We start from the raw sequence: 15410 nt of genomic DNA, 5'->3' as shown, positions 1-15410 counted from the left end.
CACTGGATGTTCTTATACAAGCAGCAGCAACAATGATACTTTCTTGTTAAATAATCAGAGTTGAAGTCTTGTCCTGTGATTAATGGGAGAGCAAATGTAAACTCAAGAGTTCTAGAGCTTCTGTTATTCCAGGCTGTGAAGACAAATCCACATGAGTCATGCAAATCGCCTGCAGTCACAGAAGAACGGATCCAAACTGGTCCTCCACACCTCGTGAAGCTGGGGCCCACAACGTGTAGGCAATACTGGCCATGCTGCATTCCTCACATGCTGCCTCTCCTTCCGTGTCCGGGCACTGCATGCTGCTGGGCAGTGTTTCCCGGCAGTGGGGATGAAGATGTAGGGTTTTTTCTGTCCAGATTCTTCTGTGCACTTCATGCTTCGTGAAGTATGCCTACCATATGGGGAGATGTCTGCTTACTTGTCATGGGCTTCAGGATTTTTCTGGGCATATATAAGATGCCCTCGCTTGAGCCCTAGCTCTGTTTCACATTCTCGTGTTACCACTGCAGTAGGAATCTCAGATGGCAACTTTATTACCCAGCTAGTCTGTGCTCCTGGGACATGAGGATGGTCACAGCACATGGAGCTCACCACAGTTATTGGAACAAGCTGAGAACTCATGCTGTTCTACTAAATGTCAGTCACATACAATGTCTTCCCATGCTCAGAGAAAACACCGCAAGGACAGCCAACAAAATGTCCCCTAAAAATGTCAGGCAAATCAAAGCAGGGAGTATGTGTCACAACTGCCATCTTATATTCTTGTGGCTTTCTACAGCTATAGTATCTGCTAAGCAAGCAACTTGTACATCACCCCAGAGGGAAATGAGAAGCCGGGTTAGGTGTCTGTTGATTCTTGGCTCATTTACACAGAAGTTATTCAACAACAATTCTGTAAACATCCCTCTCCAGAACAGGTATGCCCTCTTTAATTAAAACTCACGGTGTTAAACTAAACCGGAACAGCCCGGCCTTATTCTGGAAATTAGTCATGAAATTAGTCAGGAATAGCTCCTCCTGAGCAACATGTATAAACAAGCCCATAACACTATTTATGTTGTCTGGAATTGTGGAGGACACCTTCACAGATGTAAAGTACTTTGCGATCCTCTAAGAAACACGAAGCAAGAGTTGTCTTTCTTCCAGCTGGGGGCGGCGAACACTTCGAACACTTCTCACCCACGTTTGGCCATTCCGCTTGTCCTCGCAGGCCCATTTGAGCGGACAGCGGTGCCCCAGCACTGAGGCCGAGCGCGGCAGGCTGGCCAGCCCGTGCCCCATGTGCCAGCTGCGCTGGGCAAGACACACAGCTAGGGGCGATGGATGCATTTTTCCTTCATCCGAGGGCATGGATCAGCAACCCCCGGCTCAAGGATGCTGTTTAAAAAGATCTCCCTGTCGCGCAGGCCAGCCCCGCTACCTGCGTGTCACCTCTCCGGGGACGCCACATCCCGCGGGGCGGGCATCCCGCGGGGCGGGCATCCCGCGGGGCAGGCGCTTGGAGCGCTTGGAGCGTCCGGCGCTCCGCACCCGTCCGCACCCGCGCGGGGCGGCCGGGCACGCAGGCGCGGCCAACCGGGCGCGGTTCCCGGCGCGCGGCCGCCGCCCCCGTGAGCGGCAGGTAGTAGGCTCCTTCCCGCGGCCACACGCAGGCCGTGCCGTGCCGGGCGGTGCCGTGCCGTGCCGGGCGGTGCCGTGCCGTGCCGGGCGGTCCCGTGCCGTGCCGGGCGGTGCCGTGCCGTGCCGGCGCGCGGCGGGCGATGCGCGGCCCCGGCGGGCGGGCGCACCTGGGCGGCGCGGCGCGCGCGGGGCGGGGCGCTGGCGGTGAGTGGCAGCGCGGCGCGGGCCAATGGCGGCGCCCGGGAGCGGGAGCCGGGCGGGCGGGGCCGGGCGGCGCGCGGGGGCTGCGCGGCGGAGCGTGTGCAGCGGCGCGCGGGGCCGCGGCCGGTGTCGGTGCGAGCGGCGGAGAGACCCTGCGGGGGGCGGCGGGGAAGGACGGATCCCGGTCCCGATCCCGGTCCTGGTCCCGCGCGGCGGCGGCGGCCCTGGTGGTGGCGGCGGCGGCGGGAGGAGCCGGAGCGGCGCGCCGTGGAGGAAGGAAGCGCAGGGCTGGCCGCTGCGTGTGCAACCTGGCTGTTCCTGCTGCCCGCGTCCACTCGCGGCTTTTCCTGCCGGCGCTGCCTGACAGCCGCCCGCCGCGAGTGTTGTCGCCGGGGTCTTTGGCGGGGGGGGGAAGAGCGAGCCGTCCTGCACAGCCCGGAGGCGTGATTGAAAGCGAGCAATAATTAACTGGAGGAGGAAGAGGAGGACGGGGGTGGAGGAAGACGAAGGAGGAAGGCACCGCGCGGCAGAGCCCAGCCGAGCCAGCGAGCGGCGGCGGGACGCGGCAACTTCGGCCGCAGCGGAGGAGCCGGAGCCGTGACCGCAGCGGCCGCCGCCGCCTCAGCCCGCGCCTGCCCTGCCCGAGGGGGGAGAGCCTCGCCGCCTCCCCGGCCGCCGGACATGTCGGAGCATAAGGCCGTTGATCCCAAGTTATCGACGACGGACAGGGTGGTGAAAGGTGGGTGCTGCGCCCCCGCCGCCCTTTCGGCCGGGTCCTCCCGCCGGGCCCCCTGCAGGGCTCGCGTCCGTCCCCCCCTCCCCGCCCCGGGCAGGTACCGCGGGGCTGCCGGCGGCGCGGCAGCTGGCAGGGTGGGCTCGGCCCGGGGGCTTGCGCCGGGCCCCGGTGGAGGGTTTGCGGCTTCCCTCGCCTGCCTGCCCGGCGCTACATTGCAGCATTTCCCCCCCTTCCTCCCCCCGCCGCCTCCCCCCTCCGCCTTGAAGGCGCTGCACAGGGCTGGCGTGAGAGAGAGGGGGAGCCCCAGCTTCCTCCCCCGCCCCGGTGCCTGGGGGAGAGGAGGGCAGGGCTCGGCCCCCTCCCCCAGCCCGCCTGCTCCTCTGGGCATCCCCCATTCCTCCTTCTCCTCCGGACCGCGCTCCCCGGAGCCCCCCCGCAGGCTGCGCCGCCGCCGCCGCTTGTCACTGCCGTTCTGCTCCCCGCATGCAGCAGGGATGCCTGGAAACCTCCCCGCGCCAGCAGCCGGGGCTGCGCTCCCACACCGAGCGCCGCTGCTGCGGGACCGGCCGCGCCGCTCGGCTCGCCCGTGCCCCGCTCCCGCAGGGCCGCCCCCGCGGCACCCGCGGCGGGGATGCCGGGCGAGGGGGAGCGGGCCGCGGGCGTTGTGGGAGGCGGCGAAGGCTGCTTCCTCCTCCTTCTCCTCCTCCATCGCCGTCTCTTGCTGACGGCCCGGCCTGCTAGGATGTGAAGTTATCCAGCGGGCGTACCGTGTCCGTGCTCCCGCGTGTGCGTGCAGATGGCCGTGAGGTTACACGCTCGGCACAAACACGCACGGGCTCCATGATCTTTTCTCTGTTTCGGAGGCACGCCTGTGCTGCCAGCCTCGGCCGTATAAACAAATTAGAGTTTGGGTTGACAACACGTTGTGCCCCGCAGTACAGACCAAGGTTTTATTTACTGGGGTGATGCCTGATGTAAATTGCACATGTGCATTTCTCGGTGTGTAGGAAGCGCACGTGTATTTAATGGTCTGGGTTTTTTGTTTGTTTGTTTTTTGCTTGTTTCTTTCCTTCCGCACTGGGCGTACAGCCAAGCGTACCCAGCTCTAGAGTATTTCACCCAGTTAGGTTACAACCCGTATGCTACGGTGGATAGCACAAATCCTAGGTGCAGCATGCATGTGTCCAGATCCTGGGAAGCTAGAAATGGAAATGGCCTTGAAATACATACACTTCTGTATTTACATAAGTGTATGCCATTATGAAACACTCAGTGTAAATATTATTTGGGAAGATGTGTTGTTTATGGTTTTGTGTTTATATTTACCATCTTATGCCTTTCCCCCTCTAACTTCATTTTATGCCCCTCCAAAGGAAAGTGCAGGTATTCAGATGTTGTAAGAAACGTAATTGCAAGAATTTTAAGAAAATCACTTGTAATAGCTGGAATATTTACACTTTAAGTTTCAGTCTGTTTTATCATGCCAAGAGTAGCCTTTAAAGCCTGTGTTTAGCTGATAGAAACAACAAATGGCCATCCTATTAGGAGATTATGGAGTATCTATTTTTTTTTTAATTTCCTTAATCTGCATGGTCCTAGTACATGACCAAACGTCCTGATCTTTGCTGTGGCAGAACTTCCTTTGGTTTAAGACCATGTTTGTCACGAATAGGAATTATTTCAGTATTTACAAAACCTTTAGTGCTTTCAGCTCATCTAAATGTGTTTTGTCAGCACTTGCTCTTTGTATTTTTCCCACATGGAAATGTCTCAAACATCTAAAACCACTATTTCTAAGAAAACTTAGCAGGATGTGTAGTTAAATACTTTTATAATGCAGCTCGGAGAGATATCAACTTGGTTAAACTGAGTTCAAGTCTTGAACAAAAACAACATAGATGCTGCTTGGGTGTCCATTGCCCCTGCTAACTATTTGTCTCATAATGTCAGTGTTTCAGTGTAGATGTAAAGATCTGCTTAACTGGTTCAGGCCTCTATTAAATATTTAAATCCTTTTAAGCTCTTAAAATAGCATCCAAAGAGTGTAGTACACAGTAAACTGATTGTTCATAGGATTATTCTTTGCTGCATCATAGGCACTTCACACTGCCTTCATATAGACATTAAGGAAATCAAGAAACTGGTGGTAATAAAGGAAAGACCACTTGGTTGTTTCTGTCATATAGGACGTGATTTTTACTCTCTTGAGATGAACAACTGAAATGGGCTTGCAATCTTAAATTAATACAGAATAATTAAATAAAAAGTTACATTGTGAGCACCTATATAGGTAGTTGAAGTCTTGTTATTTTAGAGAGAAAAACCAAATATTCTAACTCTGGTAAGGTGTAACCTGAGAAAGCAAGTTCTTCTAAGTTAGTATATCATATGAAACCTTACTTAAAGGAAATGCCTTTAATATGGTTGTAGTCTCTCTGGATTAAATTTTCCCTCTGCTTGCCTGTGTGGGATTTTTTGGTTTATTATACTTTGTTGATGTTTTAATTTTATTTTTTAACCGTCTTGATTGCTGGTGTGTGAGAGGAGATGTTTCCTACTAACAGTAACTCAGCTGGCTGGTGAAAAATCCTGGCTTGGCATTGTTACGTAACAGTGGGACGGGCTTGGGGGGATTACAGTTCCAGCAGCTTTGTGCAAATTGCTTGTGGCTGAGAGCTTCTTTGGGGGATTGCTGTGGGTTTGATTTTGTTTTTCGCTTCTCATGCTTAAAAAGTTCAAATATATGGAGAAGTGGAGTATTTCCATAGGCGAGGATTTAATCTCTCACTCATTTTTCTTTGCTTTTTGAATTGTATGAATTGTTCTTGAACTGATAGGACTCAAAAAATAAAACATGCTTTTGGGATGAGGGGAAAAAGGCTTGGGAGCCCCTAATGTTTTTAACGTCTTGGTCTTCTGGCTTTGTTATGCATATCTTATACTGTCATTCTATGAGAATTGTAATGGTGAAATTCAGGTTAGTGTGTAATGGTAAGTTTCCAGAAGCAAATTACCTCCAGTTAAAATTGACAAAACTGTCTGTTTTGTTGAGCTAAAGAAAAAAGTAAAATTAATCCAGAGAATGAAGTTATGGTTCGAGAAGTACTTTCATTTTACTCTGGTGCTCTCCTGAAGATGGTATGTATGTTGTGATGCAAATTACACAATTCATCTTTACTCTGGATTTTGTCACGTAGAGGAGCAGCACTTTGGTCTGTTGACTGCAAATACAATAAACTGTATATTCAGGTGCATTCAGAAGTTTGTGGGATCAAGGTTCAGACAACATACTGTTGCAGGAGGTGCTGACTTGATGTGCTTATTAATTGAAGTTCCTTGCCTTTTTATTAGTGGTATGGTGCAGTTTTCACTTGAACAGAGTGGTCTTAAAAGTTAGTGTCTTTCTTCAGGACTGAGGAAGCTATTCCTTATATGTGCTGCTTTTGACTCCTGATACTTGCCAGCCAGAGTGTGGGCTTGGTTGTTCTTGTGAAGGTAGGAATACCTGTCCAGGAAAAACTGGACTGAGGACAGTCGCGCATTTCACACGGCTCAGCTGCCTGATGTCAACAACTTTTGCTCACTCCTGATTTGAACCCCACCCACGGGGAAGGAAAAGCCATGTATCATGTTACTTGACCTCCTCAATGCATTTGGTGTTGCATTAGTGCCTCTGAGGAATACTGCACTAAAGCATAGTAATCCTAAATAAAAACTTTGTAAGTCAGCTGGAGTAGTCATACAAAAAAAAAGTGAAGTCAGTATTTCTTGGAAATCTTGTGATTAGTTAGGTACAATCATTGTTTTGATCTTTTCTGGGCAGGTCAGATGGTTGTATGCTTTTGTGTGGGTTTTTTTGTTTGGTGCTTTTTTATTAGAAGTGGAGTTTTAATGAAATAATTCTGTCTCAGCTGTTTAAAAGGGCTGTAGCCATGGCTTGTGATCCTTGGTGTTGTCCTTTGCTCTTGTGCATTGCATGGGGAGGTGTACATGTTTATATCAGCAATTGACAACACACAATAAAACCAGACACTGCTGTCTCTGAATTTCAAACTGTGTCATTGTTAATGCTCTCCTAAAGTGCAGGCTGACAGTTGTTTGTAATATAATATAAATGCCAGCTCACGATCGATATGTCACCATCAGTGTTAATTTCAGATTTGTGAGAGGTAGAATTGCTGTCAATAATGGAAACTCTAAACTTCATTGGTAATTCCCATTAGTCCAGCGAGACTTATGTGTATTCACCAAAGGCTTGTGCTCCAGGCTGGAATCCAGCACTGGTGAATTGCAGAAGCCTGCTTCTGTCTCCTTCTGAATTGAGTTCAGTTTTTCCAGGATAGATGTGTCCTGCAAGTGCTTCAGTAGTTTTTGAGCAATTGTGTTGACCTGAATGTCTGTAATGTTGGTGAATTTGCTATATATTTTGGTGTAAATTTGAATGTTGCTTATTTATGGCAAGGACCAGGGTTACTTAAATAGTTATAACTGTCTAATACAGTAAAGGATGATATGCCTCTCTTTTGAGGATGATGAAGATGGTGTCTATCTGATCCTCATGGGAAAAAGAAGGAATTGCTTTGTAGCTGTTTCTGTTGGCGTAGGAAAGCCGACTTTACTTTTAATTAATTTATTGTTGTAGTACTTAGGAATATACTGCTTGTCCTGAGGAAGACTGCATCTAGATTAAAGGTGTAGTATTAACTAGAGAATCCACTCACAGCTATGCCAGAAAGGTGGCACTAGTACAACTGGGGATCCCTATCCACTATGACCTTCATTTGAAGGAGCAGGTGTACATCCACCTCAGTTTTAGTAACTCCATAGTTGCAAATAATCTCCTGGTACCTTTATGAAATGAGCTGTGTGAAAGGCACCTAGGAGCAGAATACAGTTGAATATACTCAGAGAGATATTGTTGTTAAGGAAAGAAAACAAGGTTGCTGTGTTATGTTTTTATGTGTATGCAACTAATTTGTTCTTACGTCATGTCAAAACTAGAGTTAATGTTTGTAAGACCAATAGATTTTATCAGCTGGATGACACTTAGGTGTTCCAGTCTTTGTATGTTTTACATTGTGCAAACCTGTTTGTGTATGTGGGATGTGTGTAACGCTTGTGAGGGATTATGAGTGTGGTGCTAAAGAACTGAAACAAAACCAAAGTACAGTCTTTGATGACTATGTGTAATAAAGCTGGTGATTTGTTTTGATTTATGAGCTCACTGAGCCTCTTAGTCATTAAGATCATTTTGTAAATAAGCCCTTTAGTGAAATAAGTCTTTTGCTGTATAGGCATAGGGGGAAAATTGTGCACTTGCTGAAGGGTGCCTTTCTTACAGAGTTACTGCTGAACTGCATAGGTGGGAGGCTTTTCTCATGCTCTGTATGATGAGAGTGGCTTGCTGAGTGTGCTGAGTTGTAGGACTGATATGAAGTGAGGCACCAAATTGCCTTGTTTGTGTGTTAAAAACCTTTTGTATGCTTCTGAATTCCACATTGGCTAAAGCTGCCTTCTGTTGCCTGCTCTTTTTGACTGAGCCTCAGTAGGGAGCTGGTGCTTTTAATACCAGTGTTTGTAATCTTGAAAGAGGAGCACATACTGGATGATATCAGCATTTAACTTAATTGGAAAATATGAGCCAGTTGAGGTCATTTTCTATAGGGGGATGTAGAAGGGAACAGTTGTTTTCTCTGTTATCCATACCCAAATTGAATGGTATTTACTCCCATCACATGTATCCCATTTAGAGATGATAGTAGTGTGGATATGCTTGCATTTCAGTGCAGGTTGTGGCAGGAAGATCACACACAAAATATATTTAACTTTGTTTATTTAACTTGATAGTTTAAATTATCTTTTTTGTAATTCTAGGCTTCTAGAATTCAGCACAGTGTTTTCTGCCTGGTATTTCTAAAGAGATTTTCTATCAAAAGTAATATTGGGTAATGTCAATAAATAAGTACCTATAGCTTGGATACTCCCAGCTCATCTTCCCTGGTTTTTTCAGTTTCTTATGTTTTGCTGAGTGGCTCCTACTTATAGTACAAAAGCAGGACTATAAGTTAAATTTGGTACCCCATTTAAGTGTGAATATTAACTTATTTTAAGCTTCTCAGTCATGTTGAAGCAGTTTATAGTGGGGATTATTTTCTTCTTCATAGCTTCAAGGAATGTGGAAAAAAAGTACTTCCTTAAAAGTATTTTAAGATGGAGAGATACTGCTTAACTCTTAGTGTAAGCATGCCATAAAAGAAGCCACAAGTTTCTGAAGTAAAAGCCACTTCAAATCATCTTCATGAGAAGGTGCCTTCTTATATTCTTCTGTATGTGGTTTCATGAATCAAATATAGGCTGTGATTTCACAATCGTTCTTCAGTTGAACAAGCAAATAGTTTCCTCTTCTGATAATCAGTCATTTACCTTGACTTTCCCCCATAAAAGATCATTTTCTGTCTACTCAGTAATGGTGGCAAGTGTCACCTCAGTTTTGAAAACCATTGTACTGCATGTGCAGCCTAAGCATGCACGCCCATCTAAGTGTGGGGCTCACTGAGTGGTCTGCCACTTGGGTTGTAGACTGAGATGTGTAATTGCTGGAGGTGGAACTCCAGGTACATACTTCATGGTTTCCTATAATTACTGAGGGAAGGAAGATACTGGAGACCATATGTGGAAAACCAGGAAGACGATAAGTACTGTTATGATGGTAAATCATTCTTTTAAAGGTAAAAATCTGAACTAATTCCCACCCTATTTACTCTTCCCCCAGAAAGCTGCGACTGTTGAAATAACACCTCCAGAGTAGTACCTCCTTGACAGTCATCAGTGTGTGTTTTAAACTGACTGATACCTCTATCTATAAGAGAGCTTAGGCATGGTAATGTTGTTACAGCAACACTGCTGTATGAGGAGAACATCACTGCCTTATTTAAGATTGATTTAGGATGCCAGCATCATCTCCAGCTAATTGTCAACTAACACCATTTATGTTTGGAGCTGGAGAGGAAAAGAAGCAGAGTGGAAAGATGCCACACATTAAAAATGGTGGTTTTAATTAGAAATTAGTTCTTGTGTGTCTTGGGGTGCTTTCTAAGGTGTAGATATCATCCTTTAGGGTGTATTTAACCAGTTTTTGAAAACATTTCATTTGAAAACTGGCTTATCAATCAAACCTCTTTCTGCTTGTAATTAAAAGCTGTACTGAACGTCTGTTGCAGCTCCTTTTACTTGTCAGCAAGTTGGGTTTTTAATGCTTTCCCCCCCCTCTCATGTTTCAAAATGCCCTTTCCCTGTCTATTCCTGTCCTGCATTTCTAAAAACTCTTCTTTCCTTATTGCTCTTATGCTTATTTGATTATTGCTAAATGTAATGAGCAGCCTATGTGCTACTAGCTTTGGGTGATTTGGATGGATGTATTTAATGGAAGAGGTTCATGGAACACTGTATCTTTCCTTTTGGTGCATCTGTAGGTGCCTGGGGAAGCCTGTGAGAACAGGGGAAGTATATTCTGCCTCTTCTCAGACTTGTTGTAACTCTGCAGCCAGCTGCTGACTGTAGCTTTCTTTTCAGTGAATAGCTCCACTGTCAGTGTGCTTCTCAAGCTCTACCCAGCTTGTCACAGAAGGATGTCTCTATTCTGCAGCTCAGCTGCTGCTTGCAGGTTTCTTACAATTTATGTTGAACACTCATAGTGTGACTGTGAGTTTCAACTTGTGTGGTTTGCAAAGCCAGCATGAACAGCGTGTTCTTGCTTAACTTGGAAGGGAGGTGGTGCTTTGGTGCTTTTATAATCAGCACGGAAGTTAGTTAGCAATGAAGGGTAAGACTTGGTGAAGTTGGTAATACTTGAGAAGAATCCTGAGGTTCACCACAGATGAGTGAATTTTAAAACCCCCACCTTATACTTTAGGATTAGAAGGTGCAGAACCTAGTCTATATGGAGACTGTACCAAACCTTTGTGGAAAAGAAAGGGAAAAACCATGCTAAAAAAGGGTTGTATAAAATCTTTGAGAAAAGTAGCAGCAGTTTTTTCATCTTTGAGAAAGGCATATCTAGGTTAATAAAATCAAGATTTCAAAATTAAAAAGTGCTGTAATGTGATGAAACGTACTGATGGAGACAGATATTGGTATAACTGTATTCTATCCTATAGTCTTTTTCTCCATCCACTTTTTAGAGGCATTCAGCTTAGGCATTTTATTGCATCAGATTGCTGTTGGCCAAAATACTTGGAATTATCTTGACTTTTGCACAATGCAGAGCTGAAGGAAAAAAAAAAACAAAACAAATTGCTATGGAGCAAATTCTGCTACAACGTTTGTCTAATACTTCCTAATTGTGCAGACTTGATCTTTTTGTACAATGTTGCTATAAGAAAGGAAGTGCACTTTGAACTTCTGATTGGAATGTTGAAAATAACATGTGTTAATAATGGCTTATGCAGATGTGATGCTGCAGAGAGTCTTAGAACAGTCACTCTGGGCATTGTTCAATAGGCTTAATTAATAGAATCCAAACTATCCAAAACTAGAGTTTTGGCCTCATTCAGTGGGATTAGATTTTTATTTTTAATTTAGACTTTTGTTTTTGAAGGTAGGGTTTACAATTCTACTTTTTAATTTTTTTTATTTGTTGATAGTGACAGATCAGTAACTGTGTGGCTGCATAAAGTTTCAGGGTTGTTCATGTTTTGAAGTAACCATCATTTGGAAAGAAATCCTTTGCAGTCTAGATAGATGTCCCAAAGTGAGGAAAAGAGGCTCAGCTTCTAACTTATCTGTTGCTAAGTTTGGCTATAAGTACATGTTTAGCAATTATTTCTTCCCTTGGATCAGGAAGTTTCATTGTCCTAGGTTTTTTGTTGCGGCTGTGTTTGTTACTTGTTACAGAGTCCCGGGCTGCTGCCATGAAAATGGGTCAAAGCAGTGTATGTTTAGGTCATCATCTTTCCAAAGTATTTGGAATTTCTCTGGCAGTGTTTTTGTGTCTTAAAGTGGAGAAAGTGGTGAAATGACTTCTAATTGTCTTCATGAATTATTTATTTTCTTGGTAACTATAGGGAAGATAAAAAGCAGGGCAGGATTGTGATTTCTTTCTGGTCTGTAGTTCTGTATGGATGATCTTGGAGGGGAGGACATATTGCTGGAGAGGAACCTATATTCTTTTGTTTTCTTTAGAAATTACATGAAATTACTTGAAGTAGTATGTCTCAAGTCCTGTGGAGATTTTATGTGGGAACACATGCTTTTTCTCCATATGTCAAGGAGTAATGCTCCATTAGAGAGAACTGTATCTGAAAATTCTTTCTGCATCTATATGTGTGTGTGTGTATATATATATGTATGAACTTTTCTATTTTAATGTTTTCTTTGCATTTGTGTAATTGAATATTTATTCAAAAAGTCTGATTTGGTTCATGTATAGTTCAGTTAACAAAGCAATTAAAAGCTTCTAGATGGTGATGCGTACCCTGATCTTGGCTCCACAGAAAAGATGTTTCATCATAGTCTTTGAATGTGAGACTTTTAGTCAGGACGCCTCTTTTCGAAAAAAAAATAAACGTCAAAAACCCAAACCAAACCAGGATTTATTAGTTGAATTATCTTTTTATTACTGGAAAAGACAATTTTGATAATTTAATACCTGTTATTTACCATGATTTTGTAAGTAGTTTAACATAATTGCCAATCTAAATAACCATTCATACAAAGTCCCTTCCTATCCCCCCAAAACACTCAAAACCAACCCATGAACAGAAATTAAAAAATAAAATCAAACAGGATTTAAATGATTTCTTAGACTTTTTTCCATGATACTTGCCAAGTTTCAGTTTGATGTAGATTACAATGGTCATACTGTGTTACAATCTTTTAAATAGTGCAACTGGTCATTAGCTGCAATGACATGAACAGCTGTAGTATTTTATGACAACAGCTGGGAACAATCTAGTTCTCTTCAATAACTTTCTTTTGTTGTTTCTTTCATGCCATTTTTAAAATGAGAAAGCAAGATTACTGTATTTGTTCTCTGTTTTACACTAGGGATTTCTTCATAGGCAGTGGTGGCAATTACGTATCAAAATACGGCATTGCTGTTTGTGACTTGGAACGTTTCCCTCTGCAGGACCTGTTTCATAACCCGCTGAAATCTGTGGGAGTTGGAGTCTTTCATTAACTTGAGTAAACTGTGAATCAAGTTGTCATCCCAGGATTTCTTATTTTGGCCTTCCTTTTTCAGTGCATGATTTCTCTTTGGTTTAAACTACTTTGTTATATTTGATCTTTTACAGCATTAGCACTTATTTTAAGAGTGAGCTAAGTGCCTTTCTACTTTGCAATGCTCGTTTACCAAGTGAGGATGAACTTGTCTGTTTGTGGGTTGCTGGTTTGCCAAGGAAGTTTGCCTCACTGTTGCTTTCTCTTTAGAAGTGTAGTCTAGAATGTTTTCTTTGTATGTGCATATGGTTGTTCTTTATTGTTGGAAAAACAGGCAGAAGAGTTTATGTATCTATGTTCTTTTTGTGTCCCTTTACAAAGAAATTTTCTTCAGTAATGAACGTATTTGGGTCACCTTAAATAAAATCTGTTTAACTTATTTTTCAGATATAAGAGAATGACTTCCAAAATCACACGTGTGGTGCTAAAGATGTACATACCAGACAGATATGGGAACATTATTTACTTCCCTGAGAAACCTGCTGTCATGTGTCACCCAAGTGGTGGTGTCTGTGATTACTAGAGGGGAGCCTAATGCATAACATGCTGTATTGGGACAGCAGATGGAGAGCTTGGGAAGTAAAAATGAATAGCTCAGTGGGCAAGGAGGTGTGTGTTCAGTGCAGTGAAGTGTTGCTAAGGGAATTTAGAATTAAGGTAGTTTAGAAATCCAGGGAGAGCTGTTTTGGTACTGCTTTGCCTCACGAGCCCTGTTGGCTCAGGGGAGTATCCTGGTGGTGTCTGTGCAGCAGGGCAGGAAGCTGGCTGGTAGCTTCTGGGGGGCTTGACTCTCAACAAGCAGAGAACTGGCAAGGGCAGTTGGTGAAATTTTTAGTTATTCATATACTCTGTGTGTATAGCCCTAAATTTGGTTGAGATTATCAGAGAATGAACTTTCTGCATATTTAAAAAAACAAGTTTGCTGAGATGAAGTGCTTATAGTTTCTGTTAACCATAACAACTTTCGATCTGTCCTTACATTATCAGTAAGAAGGAGGGGAAAATGACTTTCGGATGCTGTGTTTGGAGCATCCTGAGATAAGGTTATTTTGGTAGTTAGAGGAAAGACGTGAACTCAAAAAAAAATCCCATACTTGTACTACAGAAGAGGAAGAACCTGCACTCATTTCAGTTGAGAGATCAGTTTTAGCTTCTGGGCTGTTGACTACTACAGGTATGGTTTGATTTGGTTTTTTTTGTTTTTTTTTTTCACCCCCGCTTTATCATTTAATCTTCTGCTTTCCACTTCACTGGAGAAATAGTATATCCGTAATTTTTATAAATGACGTGTCAAACGCCTTTCTCAGTCACTCTCAGTAAAAAAGCACAAGCTCTGACAGCTTTGCAGAAGCCCGGTTAAGGCTGGGAGGGACCTCTGGAGATCATCTGGGCTAGCCCCAGCTCTCAGCCTTTCATTACAAGAGAGATGCCTTGGTCCCCATGAGTCATCTTTGTGGCGCTTTGCTGGGCTCTTAGTAATTGGTCCTTATCTCACAGTTTGTGGGACATGTGAAAGTACATAGGAGTTAATTTATGCATATAGAGAGCTTGCACATTAGGGAATAGCATACTTTAATCCTTTTAACAAGGTGCTGTGCCTTCCCTGGAGCTCTGACTCTCAGGTGATACTTACCTCACATGTAAATACTGTTTGTTTACCACAGAGAAGATGAGGGATATCACTGTCATTAACAGAAGTTTTAAATGCATTTGAATTTTCTGTACGCTTAGCCTCACATCTTGTATCCCATTGTAACAGACAATATTTTGCTGTAGGTTATTTATATAACCTTGGCTAATCTCAGAAGTACTACCCATTAGCAAGTTACTCTGCAGATATCTTTTTGGTTATAATCCAGTTGCTCTGGCTTCTGAAAGTGTGTTAGGCTCTTTGCCTTCACCTCCCAATTTATGGAGACAGAGGTTTTTATGGGTTCTCTTAGAGAGTTTGCCAAGAGCCCTCAGGGCTGCATAAAGACAGTTGTTGCCAGCAGGTTGATAGAGGTGAATCCTGTGCTCAGCACTGGTGAGGCCATACCTGAAATGCTGGATTCAGTTCTGGTCTTCCTAGTATGAGAAAAACATGGACATACTGGAATAAGTTCAGTGCTGGTGCACAGAGATGGACCTGGGACTGGGGAAATCAGAGAGAGCTGGGTGTGGAGAAGACAAGGCTCAGAGGGGCCTTATCTGGCTGTATGAAAGCTGGTTGTAGGAAATGGAGAAGGGGCAGCCAAGGTCTTTTCAGTAGTGCCCAGTGACAGGGCAAGAGTTAATGGCACTAATTGACAGCTCTCACAGTAACTTTCCGTTTTTCAAACACTAGCACAGGTTGCTCAGAGAGGTTGTGGAGTTTTTTCCTTGGAGTCATGCAAAAGCCATCTTGATGGGGCTCTCTGCAGCTGGCTCTAGCTGGCCCTGCTTGAGGACAGGTGGTGGTTGGAGCAGCTGACCAACAGAGGTCCCCTTTCAACCTCAACGCATCTGTGATCACCTTTTACTCAACTCTCTTAAGTGGATAATTAAAATGCTTGATCAGTTCAGAGGCCTTTTGACCTAACGTGAAATGCAGAAATATCCCTTAAAAATGCAAAGTTGTTTGCTAATAAGGTGTTCTACAGGAAGAATGCTT

The 15410-nt window shown here is 44.5% G+C and overlaps 1 protein-coding gene across 2 annotated transcripts in view; it reads left to right on the top strand.

The window, feature by feature from the left end:
• The first annotated feature begins 1898 nt into the window (after nucleotides 1–1898).
• PPP3CA (protein phosphatase 3 catalytic subunit alpha) overlaps nucleotides 1899–15410 on the top strand; it is a 170552-nt gene continuing 157040 nt past the window's right edge. The window contains exon 1 of one of the 2 annotated variants that reach the window (XM_064417072.1): nucleotides 1899–2563. In XM_064417072.1, coding sequence (XP_064273142.1) covers nucleotides 2506–2563 — 58 coding nt within the window. In that variant the 5' untranslated portion in view covers nucleotides 1899–2505. The remainder of the gene's footprint in view (nucleotides 2564–15410) is intronic. The other variant, XM_064417073.1, reaches the window with a different exon arrangement.

This window comes from Passer domesticus, chromosome 4, assembly GCF_036417665.1.
Source record: "Passer domesticus isolate bPasDom1 chromosome 4, bPasDom1.hap1, whole genome shotgun sequence".
Classification (NCBI taxonomy): domain Eukaryota; kingdom Metazoa; phylum Chordata; class Aves; order Passeriformes; family Passeridae; genus Passer; species Passer domesticus.
Note: the sequence above shows the minus strand (reverse complement) of the source record. Positions and strands in the feature narration are given on the sequence as shown.